This window comes from Solenopsis invicta, chromosome 11 (genome assembly GCF_016802725.1).
Source record: "Solenopsis invicta isolate M01_SB chromosome 11, UNIL_Sinv_3.0, whole genome shotgun sequence".
Taxonomy (NCBI): Eukaryota; Metazoa; Arthropoda; class Insecta; order Hymenoptera; family Formicidae; genus Solenopsis; species Solenopsis invicta.
In genome coordinates this window covers 3454361-3478867 of record NC_052674.1, presented here as the reverse complement: position 1 = coordinate 3478867, position 24507 = coordinate 3454361, and the positions used below count along the sequence as shown (strand labels likewise).

Sequence of the window (24507 nt, the reverse complement as noted above, 5' to 3'; positions counted from 1 at the left end):
ACGTGCGAGTGAAGTTATGTACGAAATAAAATTTAGATGCTAATTAATTTAATTACTAAAACTTGAGACTAATCAATTGAATTGTCAATTTTGAAAAGATGTCTATCCTATTTTTTCGTTCAAAATATTGCTTTTTACATTTTCTTATTCTGATCGCTTGTGTATTCTCGTAGCATCGTTAGCTATGAGAACGGATATTATCATATTATGTTTTGAAAAAGAAAAGAAATAATCATAAGTTTCAAAAAGAGGTCATCTACTGAATAAAAAAGAAACGTACTCTGAGAAAGATTTTTGATTCTTAGCATTTTACTTTTTAAATTCACCAATTTTTCAAACGTTTATGATATCTGGTAACATAATATGAGTTTTCTATATTTGAAAATTACTTCCAATTTTTTAATACAGTAAAGATAATTATAAACCGTTTTCTACATTTTTAAATGTTTTTTTTATTGATAACCAGTTATTTTATGAATTTGTATCGTTAGTTTCAAAAGAGTTATGTCCAAACATCAAAATTTAATCTAACCAAGTAAATTTTAAAAAATGGTCACCATTATCAGCAATTATAAACAGATCACCAATAAAGTATTTATACAAATTTTAATGGCGCTGAATCAAATAATAAGAAAAAAAAAACATTTTTTTCGTTTCCTGTAAAATTTGGATTTGAGAATTTTTATAAAGTTAAAACTTTCTTATGAGGTTTTTAATAAATAATAATCGGGAACTTATCAGATTAAAATAAGAAAATCTTTCTTATGGGATCTCTAATAATGATCGAGACCTCATGTTACATAAAACCATTCTTAATAAATTTCTACACGCGATAACACCTTTTCAAAATTGACAATTCAATTTTAGTTCTACTAAACCTTCCTTTAGAATTCTAAATCAAAAAATCAAGAATAAATAAACTGATATTACCAATTCAATTTTAGTTTTATTAAACCTTCCTTTAGAATTCTAAATCTAACGAAAAACTAAGAATAAATAAACTGAAATTAAAGACAGTCGTTTCTACAGATCCATATCGATTAGATTTTTATTATCAACGTATTACAATTCGTGAACGATTATAACTATCGAGTGAATGTTTTCTTGCTTTTAAACAATTATAATGCAGCATCATCATAATCATTAACTTACTCCTTCAGAAATAATAGAAAACAGCCACCGATCGCAAATCCATAATATCTACAAAGTATACTTCGGTATGTAAGCGGCTCTCGGAAGCGCGCATGTAATAATGTCAGGGGAGGGAATGCTGCGTGAGGATAATGGTACAGTCGGTAAACGGGGAAAAGAAACAAATACAAACACTCACTTGCTGCTATAATACACTTTATCAAAATTCAGCAGAGCACGCCGCTCGAAATAGTTCCAGTTCTTTTTCTTCTTTCGTTTTCTTTTTATTCTTTTAATCAACTCGAAAATATGCTACGAAGAGTCCACGCGTGATAAACGTTCACACGCCGCGCGCGTCGTCCGCGTTGGAGAGAGAGATACGTTGTCGTCGGCCGCGAGGTACGTTAATGGCTACCTGCGCGATTCTTACTGCGGCCACGATCCGCTTTGATAATTACAGCGATGCGAACGGTCGCGAACGGCAGTATATTTTCATGGGATCCGACATCGGGCAGGAGAGGAGCGACGGAGGACGGCGGAACGGAGAGGAGAGGAGAGGCGCGCTCCTGCCGGAGGATCCCTTTCCGCAAATGCCAGTCCGCCCTCTCGCACGCACAGCTGATTATCGATTAATATAGTTGTTGATTCCACGCTTGCGAGGAGCTTCATTGAATTATCCTTCCGATCGAATGGACAAATCGCGTGGGTAGGCTCTCTGTCTCTATCTCTGTCACTTTCCCCCCTTCTCTCTCTTTCTCTTTCTCTCCTCTTTCCCTCCCTCTCTCTCTCTCTTTCTCTCTCCCTTTCTCTCATGGGATATGCTTATTTTACGAACGCGAACACCGATGATGCTACCTTTGGCGCGCACTTCCTCCTTTATATAATAGGATTACGAGGTGAGATTGCGAGAGGAGTTATATGCAAGTTCGTCATACAGAGATCGCGCGGCAATCCGGGGATCCGTGAAACGGCGAAGTTCCCTCAATTCTCCAAGAAGGACACGAATTGCGTGAGCTTCTGCAGCTGCTCCTCCGTCAGGCAAATCTTGTCCGATTGACTGTACTGTTCTTCGTCGATCTGTTTGCGCGGCTGCACTATGGTACCGTCAACGTCCCAGCCCCTGTCGATGGCGGCCTGCCGCGCCTCGTCCAACGACATTCCGCTCATCGTCGCCATGGTCGACAGGTTCAAGGAGGAGTACGCCTTCGATATCAGCCTCATCAGCCGTTCTCGAACATTGTCTGTAAAAATCGGGGGTCGAAATCGAGCGGGGGAGATTCCATTAGCGCGGAGGGACACCTCTCACTTAATAAAGTACGAGAAGTTCGAGTGAAGAGTGACTCCAATGTACTCGGCAGGTTCCGCTTGAATAATCGATTATCGGCTGGCGTTGTAAGCGATAATTATGTAGACGGTGGGTTTAATAACAATTGATTGTCGTTAATTATAATAAAGTACATATTTAGTCCTTGCTTCTACAGATGTAGGGCGCTAAATAAGGAAAGCAACTTGCCGTGGTTAACACGAAGTTGACCCGCGTGTAATATTCATAAAATACAAATATCCTCTTACATGTGCTCAATAAGTGATCACTGTAATAATTGAGAGCCGTATGTAAATGGCAACATAGAAGAGAAGGAGGTATTATGGCTACTGTGGACATTACGTACGGCTACCCCTATTATCTCCGTTATTAGATGGCGAATTCTAACAATTGCTTATGGAATTATTCATCTGGTAGCCCGCCGTTTTAGTGGCACTATGTCAATACACAATTGCTGACAATTATTATAAGATATTTTTACTTTCGAGCACTGCCAAACTTTTTCAGGGTACATTTTAGGACTTAATTACACATACTTCCTAATGGTTTTAAAATTTGAGCGTATTATCATACGAATGTACGTATACTCCAGTGTTCTTTTTTTGTTATTTAACTTTTTATTCGGCTGTACACATTTCAAATTATGCAAAGTTAACTTGAGATTTTATTAATATGGTTTTTTAAGCAAAATTTTCATATTAAAATATTCCTTCGGTAAATAGATTGTTATCTGCTAGAGGATGGTGTTCAGAAATATTAAAGATATCATTTTATGCTTATCGTTTAATGTTAAACAGGGTAAAATATTTCTAATAACATCTTTAAAGTTTCTGAGAACGCAGGAAAATTCTAAACGATGGAAAATTAATAATGTCCAATTTTTGTAACAAAATACAATGTCTTTTAAAATAAACCAATTTTTTAAAATTATGTTTGGACTAATCATATTACCATCACTTTTTTTTCTTCCATCGATTATGCAGTGCGTTAAATTTTTAGAAATCACGCTCTAAGTAATAAATATTTCATTAAGTACTTTGAGTCTAGAAGTGTTAAGCAACACTTTGACGAATATAATCGTTCGTGTTTCAATATAAAATATTGAAACAAAGTTATTCAATAAAATAAAAATGGGCCATATTACCCTCTTCTCTTCTATCAGAATTTATATTTATTAATATATTCAAAAGACAAGAGAGCAAATGTTGGATAATTGAATGACTCAACAAATTTTTATTATCATTATTATAACCGATAATCCTCGGACGAGCGTTTGCAATAATTACGTATTCCTATACGTGCAAATATCTTCTTATAGATATCTCCTTGTTTACACAAGAAAAATGTAAGAAATACGATTTCATAATTGATGTCGTAAATTTTATCCAATGCGCGAACAAAACGTTTGTTTTATTAACCCTAGGTTTATTGTTCTACCTTACTTACCTTTGAGGGCTGTCATAACGTCTTTGATGTCTTCGCTCCACTCCACGTTTAGTGCCGTGTGAACCGCGGGCCAGTTACGTTGCCACATGCATTGCCCTACCGTCCACACCCGTCCGAGCTCCTCGTGGGCGGTCTTCATGTCCGCAGGAATTCGCTTCCAGAGGTACTTCGCGTTACACCTACGATCAGTAGTCGTTCATTCAAGAGGGCCAATCGATAAGGAGAACCGACCACGCTACCGGGCACCGCGCTCTCGAGCGCGATGCACCTTGCAAAATTACGATCGGTCGCAAACGAGTCGTCATTTCAATTTGGCGAAATGTTTTATGTGATGTTCGTGCTTGAAATGTTCGTCATTGAGCTTAGAGCCCCGCAACAAACAAGAAAATAATATACGTAAAAAGAAAATGCGTTTACGTGACAATAAATAAGATATAAAGAAAACTCGCACTTTTATTTTTTATAAAATTGAACATTTTCGAAATGTGAGATGGCAAAGCCAAAGTTCCTAAACATATATTAAGAAATAAAAAGTATATTATAAAGAAATTTATATTTTAGGAATTATTGAACGATTAAACGCTTGTAGTTGAAAAAAATTTTACTCTAATTATAAACTAGATTTATTAAAGACAAATCTTTCTCTGCAAATTTATAAATTCAATGCAACTATTTAAATATTATTACATAAAAATATGTATAAAAACAGGGGAGACTTAAAGAAGACGGGTTAAAAATAACAGGAGTAAGATGTAACTTATATAAAAAAAATGTTATAAACAAGATATAAAAGCGTAAGAAAGAAAAGTTTGTAATAGCTTACATCTTGTTCAACATTTTTTTATAGGTATTACAACTTACCGTCTTACTTTTACAAGGTACTACTCCGAGTGCCCTATTATTCTCTTGAAGAAAATATCACGTCTCTCTCTATTAATAACAACATAAAGTCAATACAATTAATGATCTTATAGATCTGACACTCCAATCCAACATGTAAGTTTTAAAATATGATTACTGCATGGTTTGCTATTTTTTGGTCTGCTTCTTACATCTTCGTTAAACATTGATATTCAGTACTTTAACGTTAAAGTACTTAATGTAACTCAAATATAGATTAGATACTATAAAAGCTTCAGTCTACACATAAAAATCGATACACAGAAAAATATCATATTCTACTGCTAAGAAAAGCGATCACTCAATTTGCATCTTTTCTTTCAAGTAACGATTCAATCTTTAACAAGATTTTTTTTTTATAACAGTCTTAAAATATATTCGTTACAAATTTTAGAAAAATTTATTGTCATGTATTCAAAAAAGGAATTTATATTCTTTCAAAGTATATTACAAAATTTTATCAAACAAAAGTCAGAATAATAAAAAAATCAATTTTTAAAATATTAAATTAATATTCTTGATTGAAGTATTTTCCTGAAGTAAATAACTCTTACGGTACAATGTGAAAAAGAGTTTAGCCCAATTAAAGGATATCTTACGTCCAATCTCTTTTTCATCTATTTAATATGACTCAAAAAAGTTTCTAAAAAAATCATAAACATACTTTCAAATATTTAAAACGTACTCAACAGGGACAAATGTATTTTGAGAATAAATAAAATATAATATACATATTTTAATGATCAAAGATTAATCAAAAATTGGGTGAAAGTTATATGGCATAAAAACATTGTAACTTTCTTTTATAATAAATTTGAAAATGACTTCAGTAAAGTGCTTCAAAAAGTAAAATTATTTAAGCACATAAAAGAAGAATGATTTTTAACAAGAGGCAAATAGAAAAAATCAGTTTAGCAACAAATAAATTTTTTTAAATATTTTGGTGCAAAAATAACATCTTCCCTGTAAGAGATTCAACATGTCTTGCTGTATATAATGCAATTCAATGCTTTAATTCTGTAAATTTATTTTTTTTTTAAATAAATAATTTTCTTTCGAGAAAAAATAATTTTAAACAAAAACAAGCATTCAGATAATATAGAATTGAAATAAAATACCAAGATTTTTACTCTTAACAAAAAGAACACATTGGACTCAAACTACTGGTGTTCAAAAATGAATTCAGTATTGTTCCCAAGAAAATTGACAGGTTAGACATAAATACTTGAAGAAATCTAATTAAATTGAAAATGTTAGTCAAGTTAACAACTTTTTTTCTCAGTGTAAAAATCGGTTGGTCACAAAATATCTATAATTGGGCTTTAAAGTTAAATTAAGATTTAGAATACATTTTAAATATATTCTGAATGAATTTGATGCTTATGATAAATTTATAAAATACTTGAAACAACAATATTTAAATATAACATATTTTTCGGTGTACAATCCTATTGCTTGTTAATAAAACTTATTAATAAAACGATAAAATTAATAAAATTTTGTTCAAAAAATTGTAATAATATTAAAAAGATATTTAAAAATATTTAAAAAAATATCTTATTTATCGTCTTGTCAAAATACATATTTGAGATAAAAGTGTAATAACCTCAACAAAATCAAACAAATGGCAATACAATAAAAGATTTTCTACTCACAGATCATTCTGATGAAGGTAGATAGCCAGTAGTCGCATGTAGGCTTGTGCACTTATAGCTTTCGGTGCCTGAAACAACAGAATACAAGTAAATAATTAAAAATCGTTCTTGCACCAACGACACTTAATCTAAACTACATTTTACTCGACATGGAAAAGAAGAAGTAGTAAACATGATAGAGATTGTCATGCATCTGCTTTGTATGTTGAAGATTTCAAATCAAATTAATCATCAAAGAAACATCCGATTTTATTCAATCACTACCTCTTGGAAAGCAATGGCAAACCACCATGAGTATGCAAAAAGAATTCCTCTAAATTAGGCTATCCGGAACTGGCATTTAAACTATAGGTCCCCCCATATATCTGTGTACAAAGCGTACACCACAGAAATACATTGAGGGATCACTAAGCTCTGACAAGAGCCAAGAACTAAAGAAAGAGAAACAAATCAACAACTGGAACAATCTGTTAGTGTATCGCACTGTATAGTGAATTACGATTCTACAAATTCGAGTTCAAGCCTAGCTTTCGACTCCATATCTTTCAACGCTAGCTGAGAAATGTGTGCGTGCTGGATAGAATTATAACTATTACCCTTTACTTAGAAAACAGTGCTTAAAGAGTTGATACATTCCCTCTTTTAAGAAAGTAATAGTTAAAGAGAAATATACATTCCTTAATAAGAGGATTAAGAAGTATCAAAAATAATCAAATAATTCTTTGGATGATTGCTAATGATCACAATAGGATTAAGTGTAAACCAAAAACCATCAATGACAACATAACCTCTCGCAACAAAGCGCTTTTGCTCGCACGGCTCGGGACTTACCTCCAGTTCGCTTACTTCTAACTCGTTCATTAACTTGTTAAGCTCGACTGTGCAATTGGGCACCATAATGATGTGATGATACTATTAACTATTTCGACGATAACGACAAGATAAAATTTTAAAAATACGTCGACATGGAGATCGCGAAGGAAGCAAACGAAACGCGATGTCGCGATGGATGCAAACAGCTGAGCCGGTTGAAGCCTGCGTAACGCCATCTTTACAACATAGACATACACTACGATGCCAATATACCTGGTTAGACCTCGATCGGAAAGCACATCGCCCGTCAACAATGTTGGCACACCTGGCGAAGGGAACGCGCGTACACGAACTTGAAATTTTTTCAATTCTAACGGCTTTCGAGCGATTCACCGATTAGTCTTATCGCGATTTATGTAAGCACAATCGGGACAAGGCGCGAATACTGAAACCCCCCCAAATAAACAGTAAACACAAATCGACTCACCGTTCGCTGTTGGTCGCTTCGTGTCGGCCGAACTGTCGAACATTCGAGATCTAAGATCATCGCGACAGTTCGTCTTAATAATTCGTACTTGGCACGAACGTGTGATCCTTCGCTTTCGTCACTCCCGGTACTCACGCCCGTCAAAAACTCGAGATACGGGATACGGGGCAACGGAGAATAAGACGCGATTGAACACGCGACACGACTTCGCGCCGTCCCGACCGACCGCAAGATCCTCCTCTCAACGATTCGTCTTGATTCACACTTTGCCCTTCATTTACGGCAATCCCGGTACTCACACGCGTCGGAAACTCAAGATACGAGAAACGGAGAAGCTACGAAACACGGTTGATGCGACACGACTTCGCATCATGCATCGTATTCGACACGACGCCGGATGTTGGCACGGACACCCGACACTTTGCTTCACTTTCGACACTCCACGGCATTCTCGAAACACTCGCCCGCATCAAAAACTCGAACGGGACGACGAAGCTACGAGTTGAAACGCGCTACGACGCATTGCAATTACGCGCCGTCCTGCTTAACCTTCCGACTGACTGCCCGACTGAACGAGACTGCGCAGCGGCCAGCAGCGCAGGCGCGCCACGCGGCGCCGCTACGCAGTTAACGCGCAGTCGGCGCAGTACGTAACTGTCGGTCAGACAGGTCAGACGGGACGGCGTAAGACATTTCAACTCGCATCCTCGTTGTCCCATTCGAATTTTTCATGCGAGCGAGTGTTTCGAGAGTACCGTGAAGTGTCAGATGCATGGTGCGAAGTCTGCGAATTCATGACGCGCGTTCAATCATGTTTCGCATCTTCTCCTTTGCCTCGTATCTTGAGTTTCCGACGCGTGTGAGTACCGGGAATGCCGAAAACGAAGAATTACGCATGCCAAATGGAAATCAAGAAGAATCGTGAAGAGAATCTTGGATCTCGAACATTCGAAAGCTGCGGTCGAGATCGAGCTGGACGGAGCGACCAGCGACGAACGGTGAGTCCATTTTTACTAGTATCTATCGTTTATTCGCGGTATTCGCGCCTAGTTCACACTGCACTTGCGTAAATTATTGTCGCATTGTCGGTACGACGACGAGACGAATCAATCGGTCGCGCGAAAGCGTTTAAGACAGGAACAATTGACTTCGTTGTATGCGCGCTCGGCGTTCCTTTTGCCAGGTGTGCCAATAGTCAGACGACGTGCTTTCCGAAGTCTAACGTATGTACCATGGAGGTAAGAAATAAGTCGTTTCTTTGTAGTGTATATCCTCGTTGTAGAGATGGCGTCGTATCAGCTAAATCGTGGGCATGGCCACTCTCGGGCTTCTCTCTGGTACTCCGCCCCTTCCCATCTCTGCCCCTGCTCTATCTTGTCCCCTGTCACTCTCTCATTGTGGCAATATATAGTAGAGAAGTAATATCCTGTTTTGCAGCACTATAGTTAGATGGGAAGGTAGAAAACGGTAATACTTTATTGGCGAAGTATGAGTCGAGATGTAATTACCGTAAATATACTTAAAGCTGCTAAGTGTCATGGATAAAATGACAATGACATGGAAACGGATTGAGGAACATTCAGGAGTAGGTGAGTAGTAGTTTCGATATACGAGACTAAATAACCTGCCACTGTGAAACTCCAACATCCTGGGAGGTGCCCCCCGAGTTCAGATAAATTCTCGTTGCATCGTCTGACGGTCGAGCGGGCTGACATACGCATCCTCCACTCCTTCGGCATATATATTCGCGTCCGAATCAAATGCGGAATTTCCAAGCTGATCTCACGCATGACATTTGCGCGTAATATCGAATATTCACTTGACAGTATATTTGAGCCTATTGTAAATGGCAAATTGTCTCAAGAATACGATCTTCCGTTTTTTTAGTTGATTTACAGAAGAACTCATTTATTATCGTTGGAAAATTATTATTTTAATTATTTCAGACTTTGCTTTTGATGATGTCAATGAATAAACATTTCATTGAAATGCGCATGTTGATTATCTGTTGGAAAAAAAACACTGCACTCCACATTACACTCATATTTGTATTTTGTTTTTATAAACTTAGTATAAAATTCATCAATGTGAATTCATTAATTTTTGAAATACAAATTCTCAGATTATTTTTAAACTGTTATGTAAAAGTGAATGAATAAAATGTTGGATTTTGTAAAGCATGCAAACTTTTCAAAGAATTATAATCCTGAAATTAATGGAAAGAGGACAATGTTCTGTAACAAATTTTGTAGAAATATTGTAATTTATAATTTATAAATATTCTATATATAATCTTAACAACCATTGGAATACTAAAATTAAACATATATCTCATATTTATTGTCATATTTTATCACTTTTTTATTTAGCCATCCATAATTTTGCACATCCAATCCCGCACGCAATATGCTTAACAGTCGGAGAGGTTGTACAAATAACTGCGGAATGTGCAGATTGGTATTATGGCCGCAGCAAGTTTAAGGGTACATGTGGAATTTTCCCAAAGTCCTATATACATATCCTACAGAAATCAACGAATACGGATAACTTAGTGCAGGAAATTACTAACGTCTTACGAGAATGGGGCCATCATTGGAAACATTTATATGTGGTATGTATAGAGTTGCTCCCCATAGATAGTTTATGTTTATATTTTTGGAAATAGAAAGAATATACTATATATTTTTTGATAATTGATTGGCGGAATGTCTTCTGTATGAATAAAAAGCTGTTTACAATTGCTATTCACATACTTTTCATATTATTTTTAACAGTGTTGGATAGTAACTAGTTAAAAAGTTAAAAGTTAAATAGTAAAGTTAAAAAGTTAATAACTTCTAACTTGGTTAATTTTAAATAAGTTAATTTATAATTATTAATAATTAGTTATTCTTAAAACACAAATACTTTAATTTGTTAATTTTTTTTCAGTTAAAAATTTATATAAAAAACTAAAATGTAAGGTTGTAAAAGAAAAAATGTATTCTTATATAAGTAACATTTTTTTATGTGATCTATATTATAATTATTTTGTTATTTAGATTGAATTTTAAAAAATTATAATATTCTAGTTTAACATTAATAATACTTTTTAAAATTAACTTTTAATTTATTTTAATTAATCTTAATGCAACTTTTAATTGAGTTATAGTTTTATGTTCATGCAACTTTTGCAATAACTAAATTTATTTTGTAAGCCATTAGAACTTAATTTAGTTAAAAAATAAAATTAACTTTCCCAAAACTCTGATCTTTAATTATATAATTTTTATTACTGTGAATTTTGATACATTAGATTTTTTATACATATATAAAATTTTAATTTTTTAAATCGTATTTTATAGTAATGTTTTCTTTATCATATTAGATTTAACATGTTTTCACCTTTGAATGAAGAATTAATCTCTTGATAATTTGATCATTATATCTTAAAAACAGATATGTTTTACATACCTCTTATCAATTTGTTTGCCTGTTTTTTAATTTAGTTTCACATCTTTTGTTCGTGTTTATATATTTTAAAAAATTGTTTTGTTACTTAATTTATTTTGAATTTTATTCTCAATTTCATTTTGTTATGTTAATTTCCATCTATGTCATTATCTTAATGTTAATGAAAACATAATAAAATTGAAATTTAATTTGTACTTAATTATTTGAGATTAAATTATATTTTTAATTTACATCTCTATAGCTCGTCATTTGGCTGTTGATCTTCCTCATTTTTTTCATATTTCTATGTATGTAGACTCATTCCGAGCATTTCCGGACGATGCAACAACAAATTCTGGATGCAGTTGGATACAGAAGCAAAATTTTGAGTGGTACCTTAACAGTAGACGAGTTGAAGGATATGAAAAGATTGGCAACGGCGAAAATAGACACTGGGAATCAATTGCTGGGCTTGGACATGGTGGTTCGAGACGAACATGGAAATATTCTGAATCCCATGGAGACGAGCACTATTCAGTTATACTACCATCACGAGACTGCTGCAGAAAGGATAAGAAAAGCGTGCAATGATACCAAGAAGAAGCCCTATAAGCCACAAGTACCTGTGTATTCACATATCTTCTTTGTCAGTGTGAGAAACTTCGTATGTAAGATGGCGGAGGATGTAGAACTGCTATTGACTTTGTACGACGGCAGAGAGATGAAAGCCATCACGGAGAATTACGTGGTATCGTGGAGCAAAGAAGGACTTGCAAGGGACATCGATCAGTTGCATAATCTTAGAGTATTGTTCACGGATCTTGGTTCTAGAGATTTGACAAGAGACAAAGTCTATTTAGCTTGTTACGTAATTAGAATAGGCGGTATGGAAGCCAAAGAACCAGACCACCGTCGCTCGAGTGTCACACAAGCCAATCAAACCAAAACTAAGAGCGCGGAGAGTATGAGGAGACCATTCGGTGTGGCCGCGATGGATATTAGCTTATTCATTACCGGCAAGCTTGAGGGTGATGTTGAGCAACATCACTTTATACCTTTTGTACAGTAAGTACACATTTTAAGTATTTCCGTTTTATGAGACTTGATAGTATAACGTTCGCGATTAAAGTGTCAGAAAAGAGCGTTATAACGACTCTTACAAAATTGTGGTAGAATCCTTTTTGTTGGTTTCCCGTCCTTGTTTCAGATGTTGTGAGAAAGATAGCCTTGACGGCACGTTACGTAGAATTATTGCGCAGAAAGAGGCAAGTACCCAGAAACACGTCAACGGTAATATTGCCAATGTCACAGGTGGACAAGGATTGTGGACTAGTTTAAAATTGTTAAGGGGCGATCCGAAACAGGTAAGTCTTAAAATAAACTTATACTGATCAAGAGAAAAATTATTTTCTGCAATTTTGAATATTTACGAAGGTGCGTGATGAAAATCCACATTTGGTACTCGGTAATGTTGCCATCGCGCGTAAAATGGGATTCCCAGAAGTTATCTTACCGGGTGACGTACGCAACGATCTGTACCTTACTTTAATTAGTGGTGAATTTAGCAAAGGCTCCAAATCTACGGACAAAAATGTGGAAGTAACGGTTAGTAAGAATATAATTTAAAAAAATTGTATTTATATGCTTATAAATATATATGTACGAATACATACACATATATGAATATTTATAACTTTTAACAGGTTAAAGTATGTAATGAACATGGTATAGCAATCCCCGGAGTTATGACATTAGGTGGCGGTGCGTCACCAATTGACGAGTACCGTAGCGTTATTTATTATCACGAGGACAAACCTAGATGGTGCGAAACGTTTAAGATTGCCATACCTATAGAAGAATTTAAGCAGGCCCACTTAAAGTTTACGTTTAAGCATCGTAGTTCTAATGAAGCAAAAGATAAGTCTGAAAAGCCATTTGCTTTAAGTTATGTTCGATTAATGCAGCGCAATGGAACGACTTTACAAGACATACAGCACGAATTGTTGGTTTACAAATTAGAACAGAAGAAGTACGAAGAGAGTGATATATCCTACTTCAAGTTGCCATCTACACGTGGAGAATTGGTATGTTTATTTATTTAATAAAATTGATAAGAAAAGTTTGATATCTTTAAATATTGCTTATTTTATTTTACTTTTTCTTTATTTCTGTCTGCGTGTTTTAGGCTCAATTGAATATGGAGAAGAAGCCAAGTTTAGGATCGCTAACATTAAGCAGCAAAGATAGTTTCTTGATAGCGACCAATATTTGCTCAACTAAATTAACCCAGAATGTAGACTTACTAGGTTTACTTAATTGGGCGTCACACAATACAGACTTAAAAGAATCTTTAGCTGCTTTAATGAAGGTCGATGGAGAGGAAATAGTGAAGTTTTTACAGGTACAGTAAATCTGATTTATTGAAAATATAAAGATAATATATGTAGAATAAAAAATAATATTTCTGTAAAGGATAATTTATATTGAAATCAGCATTTTTTTCACAGGATGTTTTGGATGCTTTATTTAATATCTTAATGAGTAATTCAGACAGCGACGTATACGATGATATGGTCTTTGAGTGCCTTTTATATATTATTGGACTTGTATCCGATAGAAAGTATCAGCATTTCCAACCAGTATTAGATTTATATATTTCTGAAAGTTTTTCTGCAACTCTCGCATATAAGAAATTAATTTCGGTATTGTGCAAGCGTATAGACAGCGTCAGCAACGGCGACGGTCAGGAACGAGATTTATTGCTTAAGACAATGAAAAGTCTGCAATACTGCATGAGATTTATTGTCGAATCTCGTCTTTTATTTACTGAGTACGTTTTATTTATTGTTACATACATTTTTTTATTACATAAATGAAATGATCATAAATAAAATGTTTTATAAAATTGATTAAATATAATAATGTAATAAATATGTCTGTGTGTACATATTTCAAGAAACAAATATGCATGATTCTTAATAAATATTTGTAATTTATTTTAAAGGTTAAATCAGGATGAAGAAGAATTCTCACAAACCTTGACTGATCTATTACGATCTATCGTTAATCTCATGAGTCATGAAACAGATGGTACTCTGTTGGTTCAAGGAGCCTGTCTCAAGTATCTACCAACAACGATACCTCATTTATTAAGAGTTTATAGTGGCAAGCAATTGAGTACAATTTTAACGGATTTACTTGTGACTCTACCAACAGGTAGATTAACCAAACAAAAAATGATGACAGTAAACGACATCGTCCACAGTCCGCTTTTTTTAAATGTGGACTGTAGAGCGATTTTATTACCAAGAATCACTATACTTGTGAGGGACTTGTTGGAAGCCAAAGAGGAGGTAAGACGTTGTAAAATTTGCTATTTTCTAATGCTATTTCTTAACTTGCAGTTTAAGCGAAATGGAATGTTTATCCATATCTCACACAAAAAATAATATCAGTTCATAAACTTACATATTTTCGCAATACTTTATGATGAATCCTAACTACATACATATGCATATAACTAAATTTGATCAAACTCATAAATTTTACATTTAATATCATTCAACGTGATGTATGATAAATGTCATTGTTCGTGCTTTCCGTGCAGCCTGTGATCCTTCCGCCACGCATCTTTCTATGAATCTTCTTTCTGAAACTTCTCTTGCTATAGAGGATGTCTCTTCATTTTCATTTTTAAAATTGCTTGTAATTTGTTGTAATTAAATTCTTTGTTACATTCTTAAAGTTGATTTCTAAATCTTACATTAAAGAAAGAATAGTTATGTATGTTGTAAACTGTGATTACTCAGAAAATTTAATAGCAATGAATAATTTAGTAAGTTGCATTATCTGGAAATATATGGTATTAAAAGACATCCTTTACTTACTGTTGATAAAGCATGTAAAAAAGTATGTACGACTCGAAGGAATTGAAACTTGGAATGTAGCATGTGTTTGTCCATTAATGTTACTGTATAGTGTTTATTCTGCATTGTGCGATAAAGTTATTTGATATGAAGTTTGTATGATCCAAAAAACTTAAAATTATTAGATATTATCTAATCTTTCTTTTTCTAATGTACTATGAATAATTTTTATTGATATTTTATACTGCGCTTAATGATATTGCGCCTTTTCTGCAGACCTGTATTTATAATGGTGTCGGGAAATTGTCAGGAATGTAATTGTATACGTTCTTAGAAAATAGCATCGTTTTTTTTTTTAACTAACAAGGGTTATTTCATTTTTTTTTGTACGGTTTGGTTTTGGTTAATGGCGTTTAAAGGGGCTATCCAGTACGCCTGGAAAGAGCGTGGCGAAGGTAGCCAGGTTGCTCGGCGAAAATCGGCATCGACTCAACCAACACCGCGGCTACTCCGAAGAGGTAATTTATGTCATAAGTCCAGGAAATTTTAAAATCTATGCAGACGAATAATGCGTTTTTCATGGCATCATGATTATGAGACTATTTAACATAGACCTTTGATGTACTTTGCACTTATGTCTGTTGTGTTGCATTACAATTTTAGCATTGAAAATCCACGTTACGTGAGTTATTTATTGTATGGATATATAGATTGCAGAGTGTTATATCACATACTAATTTTGATGTGTAAATTTATGCATTTATAATAATCCTTTTTATTTATACTTTATAGGTATATACTATATATAATTCACAAAGCAATCTACTTATCTCCGTTTTTTATTTTTTCTACAGGTGGAATTATGCGTCAAGATATTATCTGACATCCTGGAACTGACTTTTAGAAAAGATATAGGTAGCACAGTTTCAGATGTTAAAGAGATAATGTTGACGGCCTTGCGTACTATTATACAGACAGTTATTTCAATGGATAGAGAAAATCCCTTAGTTGGAAACTTAGTTTCAGTAATGTTGGCGATATTCAGGTATTTTTAAGATTTCAAAAATATAAAAAAAAATTGTAAAATATTGCCAAAAGAACAGAACTGATTTTTTTGTTTTCTTTTTAATTTTTTCAGACAAATGACACAGCTCCATTATGAAGTGTATATTAATCATTTTGGAACAAGAATTGATTTACTTGATTTTCTTATGGAGATATTATTAGTCTTTAAAGATCTGGTTTCTAGAAGCGTATTTGCGGGGGATTGGTGTGAAATGATCATGCTTCAAAATAACATTATTTTGAATTCTTTGCGTTATTTCTCAGCCACGATTAGAGATTATTTTTTCACCGAATTTGAGCATCAAGCGTGGTCAAATTTCTTTCATTGCGCTATTGCGTTCTTAACTCAACCTGCCCTACAATTGGAAACATTTACATCAGCAAAACGAAATCGTATTATTAAACGTTATAAAGATATGCGCAGGTACGTTTCTCATATAATAAAATAATTACAGAACATGTAAATCTAACAGTAAAACTAAAGATTCACAAGTAGAAAAAATCGAGTAGTACTGACAAACGATTCTTAGTCAACATATTCTATATATATATATATATATATATATATATATATATATAATTATTTTATATATATAATTATTAAATATTACATAAATAAAATAAAATTAATAATAATTTTTTTTACGTTACAGAGCAACCGTGTTCGAAATTAGATCTATGTGGTTTAACTTAGGCCAACACAAAATACTGTTTGTACCCGGTTTAGTTGGTGCCATCCTTGAAATGGCATTGATACCTGATACTGAATTAAGAAAGGCTACTATACCTATCTTTTTCGACATGATGCAATGCGAGTACTATAGTTCACGTATAGTGGAGGGATATGGGGACACTAAACGCGATCCTGCTCATATCAAAGCTAATTTTACAGAATATGAAAATGAAATGATTGCAAAATTGGATATTTTGGTATAATATTTTGTATACATAATTATAAATAGCGAAACAATGATTTTTAATTAAAATTTACAATGGTAATTATATTAGTGGAAAATTGCTTCATCAAAGTTTTGTTTTTGTAGGTCGAAGGAGGCAGAGGTGATGAACAATTTCGTACACTTTGGATTGACGTTATGGGTTCTTTATGCGAGAAACATTCTACAATGCGAGAGCAAGGCTTACGTTTTGTAGACACTATAGCTCGACTTATGGAACGCTTATTACAATATCGCGATATTATTCACGCAGAATCCCAAGAACATCGCATGCTTTGTACTGTGAATTTATTGGAATTCTATTCTGAAATTAATAGAAAGGAAATGTATATCAGGTAATTACAAAAAATTTATAACATATTTTTATAATTTAAACGTTTCAATTGTGTATCTTTTAAGTCTAACTAAATCAACGTAATAAACTTGTTTTTTTTTAATATTCTAAATATTTTATAAATGAAGATTTAATATATAAATAATAAATGCATATTTAAATATATTAATTGATTTTTTCTGCAGATATGTGAACAAGCTGTGTGAATTACATCTAGAATGCGATAATTATACAGAAGCAGCTTATTCTCTAAAGCTCCACAGTCATTTGTTAGCTTGGAGTGATCAGCCTTTGTCACCTTTGTTAATATCCCATAGGTAATGTTATCAATCAGAATTAAATAGTTTCAATTAAATTTAAATAAATAGTTCATATTTAATCAATTGAGAAATGAAATTAGCATTAAAACATTTTTATCATTCTAGGTATCCATTATGTCAAACACACCGTGAATTGAAAGAAGCGTTGTACAATGATATCATTGATTATTTTGATAAAGGAAGAATGTGGGAATGTGCTCTTGCCGTTTGTAAAGAACTAGTTTCGCAATATGAAGAAGAAACATTCGATTACTTGCAATTGTCCGTACTATTAAGACGTATGGCGAAATTTTATGATTGCATAGTGAAACAGTTAAGACCTGAACCAGAATATTTCAGAGTCGCGTATTACGGTAGAGGACACCCCGCTTTTCTTCAAAACAAAGTACTTTTACTGTGTTTAATATCTATCTTAATCTCTCATATCTTTGATATTATTCTATTCTTTAATTAATGAAATATATTTATGCGATATAGGTGTTTGTGTATCGAGGAAAAGAATATGAACGACTTAGTGATTTTTGTACTAGAACACTGAATCAGTTACCGAATGCTGAACAAATGAATAAATTGTCGCCACCCACCACAGAGATGCTGGAATCATATCATCAGTACGTACAAATCAATAAGGTAGAACCACTGATGGATGAGAAAAGGCATCGTTTAAGCGGTAAACCCGTTACTGCGGAAGCAGTTTTAAGGTACATATTCAACATTACATTATTAAATACAGTTTATGTAAAATCTCAATTTTCTCAATTTACTGTATTGTATTTCTATGATTGTTTAGGTTTGGATTTATAAGTATTGTATCTTTATGTTCTAGATATCATCGTGTAAATGATGTGCAGCGCTTCAGATTTTCAAGACCCGCTCCGAGAAAGGAAATTATTGCGGCAAATAGCGATAAGGAAAAGGAAGCAAATACCGGCACTAATAATAGCAACGAGTTCGCCTCTTTATGGTTGGAAAGAACGGTACTCGTTACAAGCTATCCGTTGCCGGGAATTCTTCGATGGTTCCCTGTGACGTCTAGCGAGACATATTTAGTCAGCCCCTTGAGGAATGCGATTGAAACTATGGAAGCTACAAATACAGCACTGAGGGATCTCATTATTGCTAACAAGTTTGTACAATATTTTTTTATACATAATTAATTTTATTGCTTTTGAAACGAGTTATAATTTTATCCTATCCTACAATTTCATATTTTTTAATTTGTAAAACTTTCAACTTTGTAATCAATTTCTTAAAAACTGAAAGATTGAACTTCTAGATCAAATCTAAGATCTGTTGACTGTTTCTACGTAGAATCGTGTTATCTTATATCTTTTTGTAATTTATAATAAATATATATTACATGTTAAAGTAAAATTGAAGACTACAGCAACATAGACTAACTCACATTGTGTAAAAAGAAAACTGCAAAGTTCATCACTTTAACTTTATAGAGTTTATTTTCTCCGTTTTTACAAAATGTGAATTAGCTTCCTGTTATAAGATCTTTAATTAATTCACTTTATTATACATATGTTTGTCATGATTTACGATAGCAGCTTTTATGTAATTATTATTTTGTTATGTAGAAGTGATCCCAGTCTTCCATTGAATCCTTTGAGCATGAAATTGAATGGTATATTGGATCCAGCTGTGATGGGTGGTATCGATAACTACGAAAAGGCTTTCCTCAATGTAGAATACAAAGATAGTCATCCAGAAGACAGTTCGGATCTTTTAAAGTTAGAGGGGCTTATTGCAGAGCAAATACCTCTACTTAGTGTAGGTCTACAATTACATAAAGCACGAGCACCTACTGAGTTGGCGCCATTTCATCAACGTTTAGAACAATGTTTCATGTCGATGCGTAATCAAGTGGAGGCTAAATATGGAAAAAGAGTAAGCTTCTAAACGGTTATGTTAATATCTATCGAAATAATATCAAGTATGTTGGATTTCTAAATCTAATCAAGTCGATGCATTAGATTTCTAAATTTGTAATTTATTCTATAACACAGACCTGCGATTTGCAAATTGAAAGCCTAACGCAAACCGTAACAATGCGAAGACCACCAACCTCGAGAGGAGATAATCACTGCCTGTCCGAGTCAAATATGAATAATTCAGAGTAAGCTTTCCCATCCATTGCAAAGCATGTTTACTGTTTTATTAATAAGTTTATCATAATTAACATAAATATAACTAATAGTGCATAGCATGTTATTGCTGTATCACATTCATCATTATTGAAATAAGGCAATATTTTAGAAAGATGTTTTTAATTATCCTTAACAAGCAACATTAAATCAAATTGTTTTTAACATTATCTTTTACAAGCATCAAATATCAAAATAATGCGGTTATTCTGCGAGACATATTTTTATTATAAAATAATATCAATATGAATGGGTGTGTGCATTATACAGAATGTCCAAGATCGAACATTGTTGATCTGGGAAACCCTGTATAAAATAGTAAAATAGTTATATAGCTACTTTATAATTATCCCATTCAGCTGTAAAACTCGCTACAGGGTATCCTCACTTACAAGATCCCAAGTTGCAACGTTCAAGTCGCTTGCATCGTTCAATTTTAACAACAACATACCTCCGAGTAATGCTCAAAGCATCAATTTGTCAAGGTAACATCATCATACCAGTGTTTAACTTAACTTCAGCACTATCTAAAAGTCAGACTATTTTCGTAGATGAATTTAGATGTAGTGTAATTGATCCCAATCAGAACAACAAAATATTTACGTATCTATATTTTGATTTTATATGGAATATATAAATATTTAATTAATCGATTAGATGCACGGATTTATTTAGAATTTATTTTTCAGTATTTATTAGTATTTATTTTTAGTATACATATAATTACGTTCTACATTAATAGAAGATGAATAATATAAAATTCATTTAGAACACATGATAGAAAAGAATACAATATGATTTCAGGAATATTGCTGTTGGACCTGATAAACTCTCGCATAATACCTTATTATCCTTTCTTCGCACTTAGTATTCCTATATATGTTTTTCTTTCATATTTTAATTTTTTTAATGAAAGCATTATGCTTAATATTCTGCTTGTTTTATTTTTGTTGATTTTCATGCGATACAGTAAACAAATTAATATATATCTTATCACACATATTGCACTAATTTGCACTAATCTATTTTATGTACGTGTGTTTCGAGGGTAGGTAATATTTATAAAACATTAAAGCTATAATTAGCATTAAATAAATGACATTGAAATCCACAAAAGAAATTTTTTAAAAATAATAAATTTGAAATGCAAACATCGAAAACATAATAGAACATTAAAAATTATTTTGAATGCTACATAGTAATATTTCTTTACATATGTATACGTAAAGGAATATGACTATGTAAGTAAATTTATATATTTGTATATATATATATATATATATATATATATATATATATATATATATATATACATATACACATATACATATACATATATACAATATAATATTTATAAAATGATATGTGTATCATTTTATAAATATTAAATTTTCTAAATATATGCAAAAGGTGTACGATTGATTTTGTTATTATTAGCACTTTTATATCTCTTACTTGTTTACCTTGCTTTTTATCTGCATGGTTTTGTTTCGCATTTTTCACAATATCGTCATAAATATCCCTGGAATATAAATCTCCTTCAAGTGGCAATCTCTACTAAGCTTCCTAAGTCTACAATAACTACGATAGGTAATTAAAAATATACACTTGTGTTACGAGATTGTTGCAAAGTTCGAACATCGTGATTAATATTATTATAATGGATGATTTTTTTACTGACCATGCTGACCTATAATAAGTATAAAATATAAGCGTACACACAATGTTTGGAAATTTTATTTTAACAATAATTATAAATTTTTATTTATTCCATTGTTAAATTCAATTGTTTATCTATTTGATCATGAGTTGCACAATCGCTAGTAATTTCTGTCTATCCAGCTACAAGTTTTCTTTTTTAATGGAGAGACATTTTTAATCGCGGATATTTTTAATCTGTAGAAGCAACTCGATGCGTTCGCACATCTTGTCGACGGCCTCTTTGCAAAAAGCATTAGGAAGTCCAAGTTCAGGCACGTACAAGAAAAAGGATTCGAAACGTAGAAGCTCACGAAAAAGTGACTCTGCCACAGTGATGAAAACTGATCAACCGACCAGCCAGTGGTATACCACGACCGAAATATCCCACGGTTCTATTCAGCAAACAGCATCATCTGTTACGTCATTAATATCTAATTTACACTCATCACATGTATTTGAGCTTCGACAAGAGGTAAAGATTTTAGGAACATTTTCTTGTTGCTCATGACTTTAAAGTAAACATAGAACGAACTTCTTTGCACACAGCTCACGCCAAAACGTCCCTTGAGATCGGAAGCGGAGAAAGAAAGAAGAATGAGTAATCGTTGGTCCGGCCACTCTCACTACCTAAGAAACGTCAACAATGGACTAGAATCAAGTGGTTTAGGGAAGGGAAACAGAGATAGCGTCGGTACAACCGACAGTACAGCATCCGAGGATGATCCACCACCACCTCTACCGATTAAAATGCGCGAGGCCGATTATTGCAATCTTCCAGACGAACTGTCCACCAATCGATGTTCAACTACTTTAAATAATCTAAACAAGTCTTCGGGACAGTGTAAAAATAAGTTGCCAACGCCTACCGATGATGATCTGGATGATCATTCTAAACCGCCAACACCTCCACCAAAACCGAAAAGACAGGCTCACAATTTGAGCAAGAACACGCTTGCCTCAAACGACGTCGAAAACTCGCTTGTCGAAGATTCATCAACTGCATAATGTAAAACGCCTCACGTTGTCCTCCTTGCCAAGTGTTGTGAACAAAATAAGCATCCATCCACATCTACAGAAGCATTCTCCATTGATTTTTGTATTATCGATCTTTAGAAGAGTTACCATTAATTAGAGTTAGCGTTCTAATATATTTCTTTGTGCCTTTCTTTCGCGATTTAGGATAAGCGAATAAGTATACGCTATAGTAATATGAAAAAAAATCTTAAAAATGTACTCTAATAACAGAAGGTATTGCTTTTTCTGTACCGAATAAGCAATGTTATTGACAAAGGAATCTAAAAATCAGTATGGATTTAAAAGACATTTTATAATTTATGTGCATATGTGACGAGGACTATAATGTAATCTGAGACTATAATAATGCCTCTATTATATTTCTATTCTTATATAGCAAGCTATATTCAGAAGGATTTTAAGATTTTTGTAATATCATAAAAGGAATTTGTGCTTATTAAGGACAAAAAATTGAGAAATTTGCTTTTAACATTCGTTCACTCTAAATAAGTACATTTTTATCGAACATATTCAATATTGCTTTATTATAATTCATATGCTTGCTGTAACATCCATTACAATGCGTAGCATATTGTAGTAGTGTCCATTTTTTTGATCAAAGTTTTTATTTCAATATGACTTTGGACATATATATTCGTGGAAAATATATATTTTTTATAAATTTTGATATAAAACTTATACACACACATATAGCTTTAATTGTAATAAAAATTTTGGAAACCTTTTACATTTTATACTAATCCATTTTTGAACGGATATTTGCTATCAATAATATAATACGCATTAAATATAATGAGAACGTTTTGCAAACTTTTTATTTGTTACAATATTCTAATTTATTTCACAAATTTCGTTTTTTATAACAATGAGAGTAGTTATAATTTAATCGCAATATAGTTATTTAAATATTACCAAGAGCCATTGTGATCTAGTGGTAAAACAATTTATATGTTAATGTTTATATAAGTCATTTTCATACTTGTTAACGAGACTATAGTCTTATATGTTATTTTTAAAAAATACAAACAATATTGAGAGATTGTTTACAAATATATTCAATAAGAATAAGTATGCAGCAAATGATAATGCATATGCTTTTGCATTTTTGCATATTTGTTTCAAAAAAATGAATGTAATGATTACATGGTTCTAATAGTCACACGATACCATGACAAGTTGCTTTCTAATTGAGCACAAAATCAGAATGAAAGTTTAAGTGAATTACACAAGGAACGATAATCTTATCGTAGACTTCATAATCAGTCAAGGTACCGATTTTACATTGCTTTTTTACAGTATAAATTTTAGGAACTTACCTTTCAGAAATAGTCGTTCAATAACGTTAATACAAGTTATTTATTTTATTTTTCATCATTATCATTTGAGTCTCATGCCAAAGAGATTAGTGCTTTATTTATTAAAAGCGTTAGAGCATTACATGTATTGCTAAAGAAAAAAGTACTATCGTGTAATATATTTATATCTTATGCAAATAAGTATAAAGAAAATTATAAACTAAAAAATAGAGAGCTTAATAGTTTATTCATTACTTTTGATAATTAATGTAACAAAGATCTGTATTCAAAGTTGTTGTTCTTACGTTAGTTCAACTTGTTTACTTATTTGCGGAGTAAATTTTCAAAAAAATATATATTATATATATATATTTATAACCATATGTTTGAACAAAGCATTTATGAATACAGTTCTTAGCTTTGACACCAATTTTGTTATGTAATCGAAAAAAGTGACAATATATTGAGTCTAAAAATTAAGAATTTTAATAATTTTAAAATGTCATTTACTCTCCTAATTGCTTTTTATTTAAGGATTGTTATGTTGCTTTTATATTTAATCTGAAATAATCTTTTCTTTTTTTATTCTTACAT

At 32.7% G+C, this 24507-nt stretch overlaps 2 protein-coding genes across 13 annotated transcripts in view; one reads left to right on the top strand and one right to left on the bottom strand.

Annotated features, from left to right (window-relative positions):
* Positions 1–8137, bottom strand: part of LOC105194652 (COP9 signalosome complex subunit 8) — an 86705-nt gene extending 78568 nt beyond the window's left edge. The window contains exons 1-4 of one of the 3 annotated variants that reach the window (XM_011159678.3): positions 7288–7480; positions 6457–6524; positions 3902–4080; positions 809–2372 (exon numbers count right to left, since the gene is read on the bottom strand). In XM_011159678.3, coding sequence (XP_011157980.1) covers positions 2113–2372; positions 3902–4080; positions 6457–6524; positions 7288–7353 — 573 coding nt within the window. In that variant the 5' untranslated portion in view covers positions 7354–7480 and the 3' untranslated portion in view covers positions 809–2112. Of the gene's footprint in view, positions 1–808; positions 2373–3901; positions 4081–6456; positions 6525–7287; positions 7482–7756 lie in introns of those variants that run through there. The other 2 variants (XM_039455002.1, XM_039455001.1) reach the window with 2 other exon arrangements.
* A 361-nt stretch (positions 8138–8498) lies between these two features.
* LOC105194703 (dedicator of cytokinesis protein 1) lies at positions 8499–24393 on the top strand. 10 transcript variants are annotated; one of them, XM_039454978.1, is made up of 24 exons: positions 8499–8754; positions 9194–9345; positions 10126–10367; positions 11505–12253; positions 12396–12552; positions 12623–12793; positions 12892–13272; positions 13374–13589; positions 13696–14018; positions 14193–14541; positions 15474–15572; positions 15909–16099; positions 16193–16543; positions 16773–17049; positions 17163–17410; positions 17595–17726; positions 17835–18114; positions 18207–18430; positions 18556–18855; positions 19316–19625; positions 19745–19854; positions 20242–20367; positions 21785–22055; positions 22109–24393. In XM_039454978.1, the coding sequence occupies exons 2-24, from the start codon at positions 9294–9296 to the stop codon at positions 22586–22588; spliced, it is 6039 nt and encodes a 2012-aa protein (XP_039310912.1). In that variant the 5' UTR covers positions 8499–8754; positions 9194–9293; the 3' UTR covers positions 22589–24393. The 10 variants fall into 10 exon arrangements, with proteins under 10 accessions (XP_039310912.1, XP_039310921.1, XP_039310920.1 ...); XM_039454983.1 differs by lacking the exon at positions 8499–8754 and having other exon boundaries at positions 9106–9345; positions 10210–10367; XM_039454980.1 differs by lacking the exon at positions 8499–8754 and having other exon boundaries at positions 9106–9345; positions 20260–20367.
* Positions 24394–24507: the final 114 nt, after the last annotated feature.

Excerpts from the sequence above, each read along its gene's own strand:
- LOC105194703 (XM_039454978.1), top strand. The coding sequence starts at position 9,294 with ATGGATAAAATGACAATGACATGGAAACGGATTGAGGAACATTCAGGA. Across the intron at positions 12,254-12,395 it reads CACTTTATACCTTTTGTACA|ATGTTGTGAGAAAGATAGCC; the intron begins GTAAGTACACAT and ends TCCTTGTTTCAG. Across the intron at positions 13,273-13,373 it reads CATCTACACGTGGAGAATTG|GCTCAATTGAATATGGAGAA; the intron begins GTATGTTTATTT and ends TGCGTGTTTTAG.